At 42.2% G+C, this 18,384-nt stretch overlaps 1 protein-coding gene across 2 annotated transcripts in view; it reads left to right on the top strand.

Annotated features, from left to right (window-relative positions):
* drosha (drosha ribonuclease III) overlaps positions 1-18,384 on the top strand; it is a 138,588-nt gene that overhangs the window by 98,613 nt on the left and 21,591 nt on the right. For both annotated transcript variants that reach the window (XM_068053778.1, XM_068053768.1), the window contains exons 26-29: positions 4,833-4,938; positions 8,557-8,698; positions 10,326-10,408; positions 12,194-12,297. In XM_068053778.1, coding sequence (XP_067909879.1) covers positions 4,833-4,938; positions 8,557-8,698; positions 10,326-10,408; positions 12,194-12,297 — 435 coding nt within the window. The remainder of the gene's footprint in view (positions 1-4,832; positions 4,939-8,556; positions 8,699-10,325; positions 10,409-12,193; positions 12,298-18,384) is intronic.

Raw genomic sequence — 18,384 nt, 5'->3', positions numbered from 1 at the left:
GAAGGCCATTCTCGACCATGCCCACCACTGACAAGATTCAGTGGCATCGGAGGGCAACAGGCACTCCACTCCTGCCTTCCCTCACCATTTTTATGGATACCCCCCACCCACCTTCGGCCTCCCTGCCTGTCCTTCGACAGCTGATAAAATTCAACCCAGTGAGTGCATTCTGCACTTTTATCATCGTGTGTGCAAAAAGCCGAGGAAACAGTTTAAACATCATTCTCCTGTTCAGTGGCTGAATTCTTTATATATGCTAAACCTTTATAAAGTACTGGTTAGGCCCCAGCTGCTGTAGTGTGCACAATTCTGGAGGTCACACTTTGGGAAGGATGTCAAAGCCTTGGAGAGATTGCTGAGGAAATTTCCTAGAATGGTACATGGGCTGAGGGACTTCAGTTGTGTGGAGAGACTGGAGAAGCTGGAGTTGTTCTTCTTGGAGCAGAGAAGGTTAAGGGGACATTTAACAGAGGTGTTCAAAATCATGAATAAGGAGAAACTGTTTCCAGTGGCAGATGGGTCAGTAACAGAGGACATAGATTTAAGGTAATTAGCAAAAGAATTAATGGCGGTGAGGAATGGCTCTTTTACACAGCAAGCCTTACAACCAGTCATTGCATTTCTAGGCCAGAGTATTTAATTGCTGAAATAATTGCATGCTACAGCCTACTGGACTGAACATTGAGTCCAATAATTTCAGAGCATGACTGGCCCTTTTTTATTTTTAATAAAAACAAGAAATGCTGGAACCACTCAGCAGGTCTGGCAGCATCTGTGGAAAGAGAAGCAGAGTTAACGTTTCGGGTCAGTGACCCTTCTTCCGAACTGACAAATATTAAAAATGTCACAGGTTATAAGCAAGTGAGGCGGGGGTGGGGCAAGAGATAACAAAGGAGAAGGTGCAGATTGGACCAGGCCACATAACTGGCCAAAAGGTCATGGAGCAAAGGCAAACAATATGTTAATGGTGTGTTGAAAGACAAAGCATTAGTACAGATTAGGTGTAAATACACTGAATATTGAACAGCAGCAAGTGCAAACCTGAAAAAAACAGTGGGTAAGCAAATTGAACAAACTAAGATGAAATGAAATAAATGCAAAAAAAGGTTGTAAAAAATGTAAAAAAGAATGTAAAAAAAAAAGGAAGAAAAAATAACTAAAAATGAAAGTAAAATGGGGGGCTGTCATGCTCTGAAATTATTGAACTCAATGTTCAGTCCGGCAGGCTGTAGTGTGCCCAATCGGTAGATGAGATGCTGTCCCTCGAGCTTGCGTCGATGTTCGCTGGAACACTGCAGCAATCCCAGGACAGAGATGTGAGCATGAGAGCAGGGGAGAGTGTTGAAATGGCAAGCAACTGGAAGCTCGGGGTCCTGCTTGTGGACTGAGCGGAGATGTTCCGCAAAGCGGTCACCCAGTCTGCGCTTGGTCTCCCCAATGTAGAGGAGACCACATTGTGAGCAGCGAATATAGTATACTACATTGAAAGAAGTACAAGTAAATCGCTGCTTCACCTGAAAGGAGTGTTTGGGGCCTGGGATAGTGAGGAGAGAGGAGGTAAATGGGCAGGTATTACACCTCCTACGATTGCAGGGGAAGGTGCCATGGGACGGGGACGAGGTGGTGGGGGTAATGGAGGAGTGGACCAGAGTGTCGCGGAGGGAGCGATCCCTTCGGAATGCTGACGGGAAGGGAGGGGAAGATGCGACTGGTAGTGGCATCACGCTGGAGGTGGCGGAAATGGCGGAGGATGATCCTTTGGATATGGAGGCTGATGGGGTGGAAAGTGAGGACAAGGGGAACCCTGTCACGGTTCTGGGAGGGAGGGGAAGGGGTAACGGTAGAGGTGCAGAGAATGGGCCGGACACGGTTGAGGGCCCTGTCAACCACAGTGCCTTTTTTATTTTTATTTTGTTTTTTTTTTTTATCATGTGCCTGTCTACTGGTTTTTTCACATTTGTGCTTTTGGCTAGGGCTGCTCATTATTCTGTCATTAACACTCCCTGTGCACTAATGCTTTGTCTTTATTAGTCATTAGCACATTCTCTTAGCCTTTGCCCCATGACCTCCTTGTCAGTTAATCTCTCCGGCCCTCTGCCCTATCACACACCTTCCCTTTTGTTCTCTTTCCCCACCCCCCAACCCACACTTTATTTGCTTAAAACCTATTACATTTCTAACCTTTGCCAGTTCTGATGAAAGGTCACTGCCCAGAAACGTTAACTCTGCTTCTCTCTCCACAGAAGCTGCCAGACCTGCTGAGTATTTCCAGCACTTTCTGTATTTATTTCATTGCCGATCCTAACCCTGGAGCAGCCATGTTTCAGTTATGTCCTCCAATGCTGTTTGGGGGAAGCTGACTGTTGTAGAAACTGCCCCACAATATAAATAGGTAGTCTCGGCAGTAGGAGGGAAGGCCACACAATATTGGGGAAGCAGTGCCTGAATTAAAAAAAAAATCCAGCCTTGAAAAACTAAGATGCACTTAATTGCGTAAAATCAAACAAAAATTCAAGGTTTTACAAGCCGGAGGTTTCAATGCGCTGCATCTGCAGTACCTGTGTACGTTTTACAGCTGTTTATTAATCAGATACAGAGTGAGGTTCCTTCCCTTAGACCACCACCAGCCCCCCCCCCCCCCACTTCCCCTCCCTCAGCCGTGATTTGAGCTGTGGATTTAAATGTTGGCAACTCCAATCATGTTGTTAAAGCTCAGTCCAGAAGCATTAAGTAATAAGTAAATTGAAGAGCTGCTTTATGCATGTTTATTTGGAAAAAAATCAATTTAGTTTATGGTTTGGATCCATCAGAAAGTATATTTTCCATATCTCGGTAATTCTATTGAAATAAGTAATAAATCATTCTCAGCTACTGCATATAGCACAGGTGATGAATGCTGATTGTTTATTCTGCTGTCAAAAAGTCTTAATAATATCAAAATGAATTCCAAAAGTTCACTGATTTCTACCTGTGGTGACAGTTGGGTATTATACAGACACATTGCTGAAACTTTGTGCAGGAATTACGGTTTGATACGTTAACAATACAGAATTGGGAAAAATAGCCCACCTTCTTGTTCGAGAGGCCCGAGTTAGATTGCCAGCTATGGCTGGCATTTGACGTCAGCAACTTCCTCTAGTTCTCCACCAAAATGACGAGCTGTAGATGTCTCGTTAGAGAAAGGTGTCCGGTCGCCCACAGAGCACATCTCTTATCTGACCATGTAAAGTAATTTTGGCAGAAGTGTGTGCCGTTAAACAGTCCATTCTTCCAGTCCGTGGCGGGTGGGGGGGGGAGGTAAGTCGGAAAGTTGTTTTTTTTCAAACAAGACGTGAGTGGGGGAGGAGACTTTGTTGTGGGTTGTGGGTTAAACACGTCCGCATTGACCTAAAGAACAAACTGGATCTCCAATACGAAACTGGCTATGCACCTTTACTGTTTAAACCCCGACTTCGCTTGTAGATTGGAATGTGAAACACTGGTAACATCTAATGTGGCTGCCAACATTGACCCTAACAATGGCAACTAAACCAAACATGTGCATTGTCCTGTTGAAATTTTCTGTTCTGGAAGTGGGCTGTTCAGTTTCTGTGCTAAGTTTGTGATCAGTGTTTTGTACTAAGAGACTGCTGCTCTCATGTCTGTGTCTTAGGTGACAGAAAAGACAATACTGAGCTATATCTGAGATAAAAAAATTTTTTACAGTCACCGTGGAGAAATTCATAACGTACACGTGGTAGCCCCAGGCTATGTAAAAGGAATAGATAGAAGCTGAGAACAATGGTTGAACTCGAGTTATCCAACAGATTTTTAGTAATGGAAGTTGACGAGAGAGGATCTGCAAGGGGTTGGTAACCATGAGCTGCCGAATGGAACAAGGAATATTCTGTCCTCCAGCCATGTGCTATCATATAGATCACTCAGAAAAGGCCACATATCACAACATTTTCACAATCCAGAGAGCACAGGGTACACTTTCCTCATTGAGGGGGCCAGTCCCTCTAGTCTCAGGAGGTGCGGGATAGGCCAGAACACCAGCTTTTGATAGACACTCAACAAGTGTGTACACCAGAAAATTTGAAGGAAGAAAATTGCAGGGATATGGGGAAAGAGCAGGGGAGTGGGACTAACTGGATTACTCTTCAACAGAGCCAGTGCAGACTCAGTGGGCCAAATGGCCTGCTTCTCTGCTGTATTATTCTATACATGTTATAGTGATTTATTGGACCATGATTTTTCTCTGCAGATAATGATGCAGACAATTATTATTCACTCTGCAGTGTTTAGGTTTTCTTGTTGCAGAGTCTTTTGAAGGATTTTGTTAGGATGTTACTGCTCTTGCTAGATAACAGGCAAAGCTCATGAGCTTCACTAGACTTCCTGAGGCGCTTTGATACCATTCTGCAGTGTAACCCTTTTTAGATGCGCCCACATAATTTGCTTACAGACATTTCAAGTTGGGTCAACAGCGTAAACTCTTCAAAAATAGTCAATCCTCACTGGCCGCAGTGGAATCTTCAGAGATGCTTGCTAACCTCTGCACTTGTCTGTTCTCTCCACTTGCCGGGAATGTTAGGTTAAGTAAAGTAAATTGATCTTTTCAGAACAGAGCTGTACAGTACAAAACTGTGCTTCATGGACATAATCAGGGATATAGAGAATAGAATTCCAATGGTTGTGAAGTCCTTGCACAACAAGCAGTTTTGATCTTGGCCGTAAAGCTCTTTAGCTTCTGTAATTACACGGAGCCAACATAATTTGAGTGCTTTTCAATGTAATTTGTTGTTTGCTTGGCACTCATTGATTTTAAACAATATTGATCTCTTTTGCAGGGGTCACAATCAGAGGATGGAATTCCTTGGTGATTCTATAATGCAGTTGGTAGCTACAGAGTATTTATTCATACACTTTCCTGACCATCACGAAGGCCATTTAACGGTGAGCCACACACAGGTTATTGCCTGTTAAATTAATACCTTATTTAAGAGCTGAGCAAGTGTCTGTAAGGGACTGTATTTAATATGCTCAACAAAGGTCACAATTTTTTAATTAATGTGCTATTAGAGAGGATGCTGTATTTAAATAATTTGTAAATATTCTTTGCTAATAGGTTAATGAAAAATCTTTATTGTAAAATGTGAAATTCCAATATAAGCTACATAAAACATTTTTACGAGAGCAAAATGCTGCAGACGGTGGAAATCTGCAATAAAAAGAGAGACACTATCCTCCTCTGCCCTCATATTCAACAACCTCTTCTTCAACTCCACTCACTTTAAATACAAGGGGTTGCTCTGTGAACCCGTATGGGTCAAAGGTGTGCCTACCTTTTCATGGGATATGTGTTAACTCTGTTTCTCTCTCCACAGATGCTGTCAAACCTGCTGAGTATTTCCAGCATTTTCTGGTTTTATTTTAAATAAATCTTACATCTGTGTGCATATCCAGTGATCAAAACTTTGCTTCCTGTTGCTATGTTTCTGGCACACTTCTTCCATTATTTATGCCTATATCAACATTTATAATGGGAACTTGCTATTTAAACTTGTCACACTGTAATTCCACCCTCTCACCTGTGGTGCCATAATATCTACGACCTGCGTGTCCCAGCCCCCCTCAGCCTGTACTACACGGAAACTCCTTTGTTCCAACCAGTTCTATTTCTTGGCTCAGTGAAGAGCCCTGTAAAGGAAGTCACGCTGTTTGGATCTCACACTAACAGAAACTTCCAGTGCAAAAGGCCGTAAGAATTAAACCGGCATGGGCAAATCTAAGGAACAGTGGTTACGGTGAATTCTGGCCCAAGATACTTACAGAGGAGAAAAGCCGTTCAGCCCATTAGGTGGCAGTTGTAGGTAGCATTCTTGCCTCTGAGTTAGAAGTTTGTGAGTTCAAGTCCCACTCCAAGACTTGAACACGAAAATCTCTGCTGACACTCCAGTGTAGTACTGAGGCAGTGCTGCACTGTCAAAGATGCCGTCTTTCAGGTGAGACGTTAACCTGAGGCTCCACCTGCCCGTCGGGTAGATGCAAAGGTTCCCAGAGCGTTATTATAAAGAAGAATAGGGCAGTTCTCCCCGGTGTCCTGGCCAATGTTTATCCCTCAATCATTATCACTAAAACAGATAATGTATCTGGTCAATATCACATTGCTGTTTGTGGGAGCTTGCTGTGTGCAAATTGGCTGTTGTGTTTTCTACAATACAACAGTGACTGCACTTCAACAAATACTTCATTGGCTGTAAAGCACTTTGGGACGTCCTGTGGTGGTGCAAGATGCTATATGAATGCAAGTCTTTTTCTTTATTTATTTAATTCATTCATTCATCCAAAGCAAATCTGCACTGCTCCCCCTTCTAGTTGTTTATTAAATGATAGCACAGTTTCCGCCTTCACCACTTTACTAGTTGTTGATCACTATCTGCGAGAAGGGGAACCTTCTGATGCCCATCCCAATCAACTCCAGCCGTGACTCGGCGGGTAGAACTCTTGTCTTTGAGTCAGATCAACATCGATTCATGCCCCGCTCCAGTGATATGAGCACATAATCTAGCTGGCACGTTATTGCAGTACTGAGGAGCTGTTGCACTGTTAGTCTTCAGGTTGAGGCCTTATAACGAGACTGCCTTTTCCCCCTCAAACACTGATATGAAAGATCTCATGTCAGTATTCGATGCCAAACAGGAGAGTTCTCCCAAACTCCTGACCACCACTTATCGCTCAATCAGCAAAACATTTATCTCATTGCTGTTTTGGGATCTCCCTGTGTGCAATTTGGCTGTCACACTTCCCTAAATTACAACAGTTCACAAGTATTTCATTGGCTGTGAAGCACTTTGGGAAGTCCCAAGGACATGAAAGGTGCTATATAAATGCAGGCTTTTGTTTCTTTTTGAAGTTATCTTTTACTAATGCCGCCTTGTCCTACTTCCAGAGTGTGAGTTAAAGGAGGATTTTCCATACCATTTCTATTTTGCTAACTTCTATAAGATCACCTCCAGGCTGAGAATCCCGTTTTCCCCAGACTTTCCACATAACTTGCATTCCACTGATTTGCCATGGTGTTCAACATTTCATTGCCTTCATTCGTTGCTGTTCTCCGATGAATAGTGAATCTGCTAAAAATCCACAGGTCACTTTCAACTTTATCCTTAGCTGTTTTAACATTCATGAAATATTAATATTTCCCATTATTCCCTGCCATGCCCAATACTTTATCACCTACTTACATATTTTATTTTTAGCTCATTCTGTGGTTGCTAGGCTTCTTCCTGCGATTGCACTGCGGCTGCTACTTTGGTATCATCTACACATTTAACCAACTTGCATTGACGTAAATTAGTGACAGAAGTGTTCCCAAGATTGAGCTATAGGAGACACTACACTGTACTCCCTCCTTCATCCTGACATTACCCCTCTAATCTCTATACTCATTATTTTCTACGCTTCAGCCAGTTTCTTATCCGTACACAAGCTTCACTAATAATCTTTCACGTTGAGGTTCATTATGTGCCTTTTTGGAAGGCATAAGAACACAACATCATTAAAGGTTTACCCCAGTCCATCTGGGTTGTCATTTCCTCAAAGACATCACGGTGATTGGGCAGATGAGATGGTCCCAGTCTACAGCCTTGTCGACTGTTGTTTACTGGGTTGCTGCTGTACAGATGATCCTCAAGTTTACTCCTGATAATCAGTCCCATTTACTTGCGTGGAATTGGAGTTACACAAAGTGGTCTGGAGTTGCCTGTGTCTGTTTGGTTACCATTTGTGACCATGATCACCACATTGGCCTATTTCCAATCTTTTGCTACTTCCCCAGTTCTGTTTGACTCCCTTACACTCGTCTCTCCACACTCGTCTCTCAAGAGGTTGGGATAAAAACAATCTAACCCTGGAAAAGCATGGCCGTTGTACTTACTTTAACCAGAGATGGTGCTGTAACCCTTCTCAGTCATTTGGTCCAAGCCCAACTGAAAGAAATACAAGGCAAAGGAGACTTACTAGTTTTATACCATTTATATCAACCAAACCAACAGCAGCATAAAATTCCCATGACTGCTAAATCCATCATCCTTCGAACATATTGCTAGCTAGTTCTGGAATCTTAAGGATACCTTAGGTTCAGATCCCTTTTAGGGTAACATCCAAAAATGATATACAAAAGCCAAATAATTCCAATGTTGGAAATCAGAAATAGAACCAAGAAATGCTGGAAATACTCAGCAAGGCAGGCAGCATCTGTGGAGAGGGAAGCAGGAGTTGAACGTTTCAGGTCGATGACCTTTCATCGGAACAGTTGCTGCCTGGCCTGCTGAGTTTATTTCAGTGTTTTCTCTTTCTTAATCCAAAACGTTGCATTGTGTGAAGAAAATATGATGTCACTGTAAAAAGTTCAATGTTTATTTACACCACATGGACTGCAGCGGTTCAAGAGGGCAGCTCACCACCACCTTCTCGAGCAATTAGGGATGGGCAATAAATGCTGGCATAGCCAGTGACGTCTACATCCCATGAGCGAATAAAAATGTTCTGCTGCGACTGTTTTCTTTGTAGCTGTTACGAAGTTCCTTGGTCAACAATCGCACTCAAGCCAAAGTGGCAGAAGAACTGGGCATGCAGGACTTTGCCATCACAAATGACAAAACCAAAAGACCAGTGGCACTACGCACTAAGACCCTCGCTGACCTTTTAGAATGTGAGTCCATGCTCCCTTTGGTATAACAATTTGTAAAGGTTTTTTGTTAATGAATCTATTCCATGGTAAAGCTTTATTTTCACTACTATTCCATGGATAAAGCCATGGCTCAATTCTGGAGCCTGTGTCCCAACTTGTGGAATTACAATTGATTGGGATAAATTTTGCAGAAGACTGAACAGGCTCCTCCCAGCATGACACATGTATTGTACTGACACCTGTCTTCTACGCATGAAAACTCAGCGATACAATGGGCTGTATGTTAAGACTCCGCCGCCAAAGTAGGTGGCGGACGTAATAAAAAATGTGGCCCACGTGCATGGGGACCACGTCACGGAGCCACCGCTATTTCAAACGCGGCGGTTCATTTGCATGGTCATGCGCCCGCGCTCCGTAATGATGTGGAGGGGTGGGTGAGCCGTCGCCGTCAACAGCATCTGGCGCCAATGCACAAGTGCCATCTAAATTTGATTGCCCAGGTAATGTCAAGTTTAGTAAAATGGAATAAAATAACCTAACCATGCATTCTGCAACCCCGCCACCCCCTCCCCAATGGCATGTCGCAACATTCCTGCCCTTTTCCCCTCTGGAATACCTACCTCGAAATTCTGACCTTTCCCCCTACCCGAAGTTCGGGACCTTTGACCTCTACCCGTTCCCATCAGCAACCCCCCGCCCCCGGACCAATCCGGACCATTGTAACCCACTCCCCCTTCCCACACAGAGAAAATCACCTCCCCCATCCCCACAGGTGTCACGCCACGTTTCCCTGAACGGGGATTCGAAGGCGCGGCATTGTCGGCCACCAGAATAAAGATTGGAACGGGTTGGCTGAATCGCTGCAGCCTAATTGGTAAGTAGGCATTAACATCTTTTAATGCACCACGAGGCCTCGCTGCCGCCGCGAGATCAGTACTGGGCCTGCCGCCGTCGGGGTCATTGGCGGGCCTCCACCGTACCGATCTTCATTGCACCCCCCGACCACCATTCCCGGCGTCGATGGGGTTTTAAAATCCAGCCCAATCTCCTTTTCTCACCCCTTTTCAGTGCATTTCAATACAGTCTCCCTTTCCCTAGTTGTCAATTTGACATCCAAATATGGAAGAAAGCGAGTGATAGGGGTTGGGGGCTCGTAAAGAAGGTTTGAGAGCGAGGAATTTCTGGGTTGCCAGCTGTTAGATGCCTCAGACATAACCTTTTCCAGGGACTCTGTAAGGAAGTGAATGGGTATTTCAGAATACCAGGGGAATGGAAAAGCATGCTTGACACAAAAGAGTCTTTCTAAGCTACTGAGGGAATGGAGTTACAAGCACAGTGAAAATATTCACACTGAATAAAAACGTTACTTATCTTTTGCACTCTTGTCAACCTGGAGATGTAAAATCTCTTGCCGTCACTGCTGTTAATGTGGCATTCCTCAATGTAGGTGTAAAATAACAGATTGTATTCATTAACTTAAAGGCATAGAATCCTCAAACTCATCTGCTTTTTCCAAACTTTGAGTTTTTTCTTTGAATAGATCTGTTTAATATTTTTTTTTAATGTAATGTACCAAATGGATGAGATCAAGTTCAATATGTACTACAGAGAATAAATGTTAAACGTTAAAGTATAATTTTTTCTTTAGCATTCATTGCTGCACTTTATATCGACCAGGATTTGGACTATGTCCGCACTTTCATGAATGTATGTTTCTTCCCACGATTAAAGGTGAGTGCATGTAACCTCACTTCAGTGTACATTTATTGTCTAGGTGTTTCCACTTTGGGCACAGTCACTGATCTGGGTGCAAATTGCCTTGAAATTGCACTAGTTTTCAGAAGTGTTTATTTTTGGCTCAAGTTTCTGCATAAACTCATTTTAATAATCGCCAAATGTTAAATCTTCCATGAATCAGCGCAATCGAGCAGCATTTTAGAATCTAACTTTTTTCCCCAGATATTTGCATTTAAAATTACTCCATCATGTATTTAAAGAGTGGTAATTTGGTGCAGTTTGATCGATACAGCTGAAAGTGGGTTTATCACCAAAATTAAGCATTTTTAATCAGTGTCGAATCCACTGCCTGTGAGTAACCCGATTTTATTCAACTGAAAATGACTTTATAAATACTATACCATCCCAGTTACATTGGTGTAATCAGTTTCTGAATAAATTAAACATTTTAAATCTTTGAGCATGTCTATTAGTATGTTGCACCTAAATAAAGGTTTAATTCTAAGAGCTTCCTTGAAGGCCCACAAACCGGCACAATTAGTAGAAACACCCAATTGTGAATAATTTGATCTGGGGGAATGGCCAGTTTTGTTGGGGGGGGGGGGGGGGGGGGAGGGGTGGAGTTCTAGCTTCGAGTGCAAAGTTTTTCATACCAGCACACAGTTCACGGAAACTCCATTAACACTGGACATAATTTGCACTTAAAATTCCTCGATATTCTGCACTAGCTTGCCCTCTTTCTGGCGATTCTGCTGAAAATTCCTGCAACCGGGCAGAAATTCCTGCTCATAAATTCAATGCTTTGTGCCCTCATTTCCTGTAGTAGAAATCTTTGTTTCTTGGATAATACTGTGGTGCATTTTTCAGGCCCGTACCCATACATCTTTAAGCAAAACTATAACTAAATGAAATAAACTCATGCTTTTCTAGGCTTTTGTAAACCTGGCATTTATCGTATCGCTTTTAATATGAACCTCTGACGTCTTCTGTCCAATATACATCTGTGGACACTATTTTAAACAAGTAGAATGTAACTGTAGTACTAGCAAAGCAGCATTAGGTGTCATCTGTGGCTTAGTGGGTAGCACTCCTGTCTCTGAGATAGGAGTTTCCAGGTTTAAGTCCCACTCCAGGGCTTGAGTATAAAAATTTGGGCTGATACTCCGGTGTAATACTGAGGGAGTGCTGCACTGTCAGAGGTGTAGTTTTTCAGATGAGATGTTAACCCAAGGCCCCATCTACTCTCTCAGGTAGATGGAAACATGACACTTTTTTTTGAAAGAAGAGCAGAGGAGTTCTCCCCAGTGTCCTGGCCAATATTTATCCCTCAATCAACATCACAGAAAAACAGATTTTCTGGTCATTATCACACTGCTGTTTATGGGATCTTGCTATGTGCAAATTGGCTGCTGTATTTCCTACATTACAACAGTCCTTCATTGGCAGTAAAACACTTTGGGATGTCTTGAAGTTGTGTTAGATGCTATAGAAATGCAAGTCTTTTTCTTTTTCTAAAAATATAGTTGTGTTTTTTTAATTTTCCTGTCATATTCTTTGTGGTTACAATCCCAGACAGATGTATGTATAATGGTATGAAGTCAGTGATGGACTGACTTGTAGTTAATGCATTGTCTCTGTGTCTTTAGTGACTTAATTTGAAACATTCAGTTCACAAAGGTTACAGTTAAATGAAGTAATTAAATGTACAAAGTCTATAGTTAACTCAAATGACATGCACAGGTTTTAATTTTTAATGACCCCTCCTTTATGTTGGCGCAGGAGTTTATCCTGAACCAGGATTGGAATGACCCCAAGTCTCAGCTGCAGCAGTGTTGCCTGACCCTCAGAACCGAGGGGAAAGAGCCAGACATTCCTTTGTACAAGTAAGTTTTATATGTGGTGTGAATAAAATGACTTTTTGTTGCAGGATGCTCACTGGCTAACAGCTGAGGAGGTATATTTGCTTTGTGCATATCTATGGAACACTGTAAATGTTACATTTCTGTCCAGTCTGATGTACTTTAACAGGCTCAACAGGATTGTGTGCCTGCTTTGATATTTAATTATTTGTAACTGGAGCTCATTGTGCAGTCATTTTACTGTGATATTTTGATATTAATATTAGGACAAGTAGCCTCTTTGAGGCATATGTTGCTCTCATTGTCAGTTTTACTGGGAGAAAAGATACGAGTAAAAAGTATAAAAGCAAAATACTGCGGATGCTGGAAATCTGAAATAATAACAAGAAATGCTGGAACTACTCAGCAGGTCTGGCAAAATGGGTGGAAAGAGAAGCAGAGTTAACGTTTCGGGTCAGTGACCCTTCTTCGGAACTGACAAATATTAGAAATGTCACAGGGTATAAGCAAGTGAGGTGGGGATGGGGCAAGAGATAACAAAGGAGAAGGTGTAGATTGGACAAGGCCACATAGCTGACCAAAAGGTCATGGAGCAAAAAAAACAATATGTTAATGGTGTGTTGAAAGACAAAGCATTAGTACAGATAAGGTGTTAACGGACTGAATATTGAACAGCAACAAGTGCAAACATGAAAAAAAAACAGTGGGTAAGCAAAATGAACAAACTAAGATGAAATGAAATAAATGCAAAAAAAAGGTTGTAAAAAAGAAAAAATAATTAAAAATGAAAGTAAAATGGGGGCTGTCATGTAAAAATTATGTTCCATCAGTAACACTAACAAGCTATTCACCTGTCTTTAAGGCAATTTTTAGAATTTAGATACTCTAAAAATGAATTAACAGTGAGGAATAGGTAAATGGTATGTTTTCTTTCCTTATTAAGGCCTCACTGAGGTCATTAATGGGACAGTGTTCCACAACTGTGCAGTCAAACTAAAAGTAAATATTTTACTGCAAGCTAAATCTGGCATTATGCAGGTTAACAAACGGGAAGATTTTGAAATCCTTACTGTACTTTTTCTTTGGCCTCCTTATCTCGAGAGACAATGGGTAAGCGCCTGGAGGTGGTCAGTGGTGTGTGGAGCAGCGCCCGGAATGGCTATAAAGGCCAATTCTAGAGTGACAGGCTCTACCACAGGTGCTGCAGAAAAATTTGTTTGTCGGGGCTGTTACACAGTTGGCTCTCCCCTTGCGCCTCTGTCTTTTTTCCTGCCAACTACTAAGTCTCTTCAACTCGCCACACTTTAGCCCCGCCTTTATGGCTGCCCGCCAGCTCTGGCGAACGCTGGCAACTGACTCCCACGACTTGTGATCAATGTCACAGGATTTCATGTCGCGTTTGCAGACGTCTTTAAAGCGGAGACATGGACGGCCGGTGGGTCTGATACCAGTGGCGAGCTCGCTGTACAATGTGTCTTTGGGGATCCTTCCATCTTCCATGCGGCTCACATGGCCAAGCCATCTCAAGCGCCGCTGACTCAGTGGTGTGTATAAGCTGGGGATGTTGGCCACCTCGAGGACTTCTGTGTTGGAGATACGGTCCTGCCACCTGATGCCAAGTATTCTCCGGAGGCAGCAAAGATGGAATGAATTGAGACGTCGCTCTTGGCTGACATACGTTGTCCAGGCCTCATTGCCATAGAGCAAGGTACTGAGGACACAGGCTTGATACACTCGGACTTTTGTGTTCCGTGTCAGTCTGTACAGTTACTGTACAAGACTAGAGAATTTAACACGTCGCGGGCTTTGAGTTCAAAGGGTCACTGGTTAGCAAAACCTTGTTGAATTCTGAGGTATCTATTCCAATGCCTCTCTTTTTGAACTTGACTTTCACTCAGGCCATAACTTCAGTTCTGTTTTAATAAGGTTCACCCCTCAGGCCCTCACCTTGATTGGACTGCCAGTCAAGTTATTCAGTTGGAGACAGTTGCAGGGTAAAAATGCCCTCTTCAGAAACATAAGAACATAACTAAGAGCAGGAGTAGGCAATTCAGCCCCTCCAGCCTGCTCCGCCATTCAATACGTTCATGGCTGATTTCATCTCTGCATCAACTCCACTTTCCTGCCCGTTCTCCATAACACTTCAACCCATTATAATTAAAAATCTGTCTATCTCCTCAAATTTAACCAATGTCCCGGCATCCACCGCACTCTAGGGTAGTGAATTCCACAGACTCACGACCCTTTGAGAGAAGTAATTTCTCCACATCTCTGTTTTAAATCTGCTACCCGTTATCCTAAGACTATGACTTCTTGTTTTATGTTGCCCCACCAGAGGAAACATCCTCTCTACGTTTACTTTGTCAATCCCCTTAATGATCTCATATGCCTCAATTAGATCCCCTCTCATTCTTCTAAACTCTGGAGAGTAAAGGCCTAAACTGCTCAATTTCTCTTCATACGACAAACCCCTCACCTCTGGAATCAATCTATTGAACCTCCTCAAAACTGCCTCCAATGCAACGACATCCCTCCTCAAGTAAGGGGACCAAAATGTACGCAATACTCCAGGTGCGGTCTCACTAATGCCTTGTGCAGTTGCAGCAACACTTCCCTACTTTTATACTCTATTCCTTTAGCAATAAATGCCAAATTCCATTTGCCTTCCTTATTACCTGCTGCACCTGCAAACTAATTTTCTGCGATTCATGCCAGATCCCTCTGCACCAAAGCACTGTGATGTTTCTCTCCATTTAGACAATAATTTGCCTTTTTATTCTTCCGACGAAAATGGATAACCTCACACTTATCCACGTTAAACTCCATCTGCCAAATTTTGGCCCATTCACCTAACCTATCAATATAAGTAAATTTCTTATTTCTTTATTGCAGCTTACTATCCCACCTATTTTAGTGTTATCTGCAAATTTGGCTATAGTACCTTCTATCCCTGCATCCAAGTCATTTATATAGATTGTAAATAGTTGGGACCTGAGGACCGAACCCTGTGGCACCCCACTAGTTACAACTTGCCAACCAGAAAAGGACCCATGTATCACGGCTCTCTGTTTTCTGTTGGTTAGCCAATCCTCTATCCAAGCTAATAAATTGCCCCTAACCCCATGTGATCTTACCTTGTGTATTAACCTTTTGTGCGGCACCTTATCAAATGCCTTCTGGAAGTCCAGATAACCTACATCTACAGGATCCCCATTATCCACTTTGCTTGTTACAGCTTCGAAGAACTCTAGCAAATTAGTCAAACAGAATTTACCCTTCATAAAACCATGCTGACTGATGGATTGCATTTTGACTTTCTAAATGTCCTGTTATTACTTCCTTAATAATTGATTCTAACAATTTCCCAACGACAGATGTTAAACTAACTGGTCTATAGTTTCCTACTTTCTGCCTCCCTCCCTTTTTGAATAAGGGCATTATGTTAGCATTTTTCCAATCCACTGGAACCTTCCCCGCATTCACGGAATTTTGTAATATCATAACCAATGGATCCACTATCTCCACTGCCACTTCCTTTAAGACCCTAGGATGTAGGCCATCAGTCCCTGGGGATTTGTCTGCCTTCAATCCCAATAGTTTTCTCAGTATTTCTTCCCTAGTGATGATGATTGTTCTAAGTTCCTCCCTTTTATAACCTCTGCATTACCTGTTACTATTGGGATGGTGCTACACATCACACAGCTATTCCTTGGAGGAGTCACTATAAAGTTTGTAGCCTCTCATTATCAGCTAAAACACTGTCTGACTGGAATCCCTTTTACTAACTGGGCATTGCTAAAAACTAAATTTAATGTAAAGAATTAACGGGTGTACAAGAGTGTTTATCATCCAATACATTATTATTTTGACCTCCCACTTGACCCTGAGGTGAGCTTCTGACCACGTATTCAATGCATCACCGATATCGCCTTCATTCGCCACTGTAACGGTTTCTGACTCCGGTCCTGCCTCAGCTCAGCTGCTGCTGTAACACTTACCCCTGCCTCTTGTTATCTTTAGACTTGATATTTCCAACATTCTCCTGGCCAACCTCACATTTTCCACTCTCCATAAACTTGAGGTCATCCAAAACTTTGCTGCCCTCATACCAAGTCCCGTTCACCCATCACCCTGTGCTCGTTGACCAACATTGGTTTCCACTCTAGCAATGCATTGATTTTAAAATCGTCATCCGTGGTCTCGCTCCTCCCCATCTCTGGAACCTCCTCCAACCCCACCACCCTCCAGGAGCTCCAACCTCCTCAATTCTGGCCTCTTGTGCATCCCTGATTTTTATCTCTCTGTAACTGGCGGCCTTGCCTTCAGCTGCCAAGGCCCTAAGCTCTGTATTTCTCTACTAAACCTTCCCACTCTCTACCTCTCTTGCCTCCTTTTAAGATGCCCCTTAAAACCCACCTCTTTAACAAAATATTTTGTCATTTTTACTAATATCATCTTATGTGGCTTGGTGCCAAATGATGTTTGATAATGCTCCGATGAAGTGCCCTTTGCTACAATAAAGGTTCTATATAAATGCATGTTTGAATGCAGTTATTGTTAGATAGGATAACGCTGCAGCTAATTTGACAGTAGCAAAGTTGTGCAAATAACAAATGAGATGACTAACAGCTGATCTGTTTTGGTGATGCTGATTGAGGGAGGCATGTTGGCTCGGATTCCTGCTCTTATTTGGATATTGCCATAGGATTTTTTAAAATCCACCTGTGTAAGCAGATGGGGCGTCTGTCTAACATCGCATGCAAAAAGTTGATCACTGTCCTAAAGTGTGGACGTATTAAAGTCCTGATGTTGATCTTGAATCCACAAACCTCTGACTCAAGTGTTGATGAAGCTACCAAATGAGTTAAACTAACACACAAGCCATTTTGCCCCAAGTTTATATGGTTCTCAGCTGAATTAATAAACGTTTGAGCATTTCCACCAGCGTGTAGTTGATTAACTGTAGGAGAAGCTTTAAAGAGTCATTGTTGCACAGACATGTTGGTTTTCTCCTATTTTTTTCTTTAACTGGTAACCAAACCTATTCTCATGAATGCTGTGTTTCAAATCAGTCTTTCTGTGCTTCTGTTAAGTTGTAAATGGCTTGAAAAATGGACATTTTCTTAATTGTTAGAGGAAAATCTAGCCCTTCAGTCTTTGCTGTTTGCATGTTTCTCGTGCGTGTGTTTGTTTGTGTCGGCCTTGATATATAAATTAATATTTATGGCTCTGCATCAATGTGTACTGTCATTATCTGTCTCTGACTCTCTATTTGCCTAATGGGAGTGGGTTGGCGTATTTCAGATGCTTAAAAGAATGTAGTCAAGTATTTTGAAACATTTTCCCATCGAACTTAGTAATTTTTAGAATTCCTCAAAACATTAGTGATCTTGCATATTATTATAAGGTACCAAAGGAGGTCAAGACAACAGATAGAATTTTCAGTTTGCAATACAACCTTATACACTTTAGTCCACTTCCCACAATTTTTCTGCAGATATTACAGTATTTGATCAGAATAGATAAAATCATTAAATTAAATAGGAATAAAATTATACCACTGCAGACCAAGCTGGTTTTAAATGTAACTTAATGGATAGTTTTTTCCAAAATCTGTTTTTTAAAAATTCATTCATGGGATGTGGGCATCACTGGCAAAGCCAGCATTTATTTCCCATCACAGTGTGTCTTGCTAGGCCATTTCAGAGGGCATTTAAGAGTCGGTCACATTGCTGTGGGTCTGGGGTCACATGTAGGCCAGACCAGGTAAGGACGGAAAGATTTCCTTCTCTAAAGGACATTAGTGAACTAGGTTGGTTTTTATGACAATCCAGTAGTTTCTCGGTCGGCAATACTGATATATTTATTTAATTAATTGAATTTAAATTCCCCAGATGCCATGGTGGGATTTGAACTCTTTTCTCTGGATCATTAGTCCAGGCTTCTGGATTACTAGTCCAGTAACGTAACCACTATGCTACTGTACCCTCTAAAATTTATTGAGATTAGATTTGTGTGTGAGAGGATTTAATTGCATGAGAATTCTTTTCCCTTCTGGCTTCATTAAGTGTCTCTACGGCTGTGCAATGAATGGAAAACCTGGGTTAGCCT

This window comes from Heterodontus francisci, chromosome 2, assembly GCF_036365525.1.
Source record: "Heterodontus francisci isolate sHetFra1 chromosome 2, sHetFra1.hap1, whole genome shotgun sequence".
Taxonomy (NCBI): Eukaryota; Metazoa; Chordata; class Chondrichthyes; order Heterodontiformes; family Heterodontidae; genus Heterodontus; species Heterodontus francisci.
The sequence above is the reverse complement of the archived record's forward strand: the minus strand, read 5'-3'. Positions and strand labels throughout refer to the sequence as shown.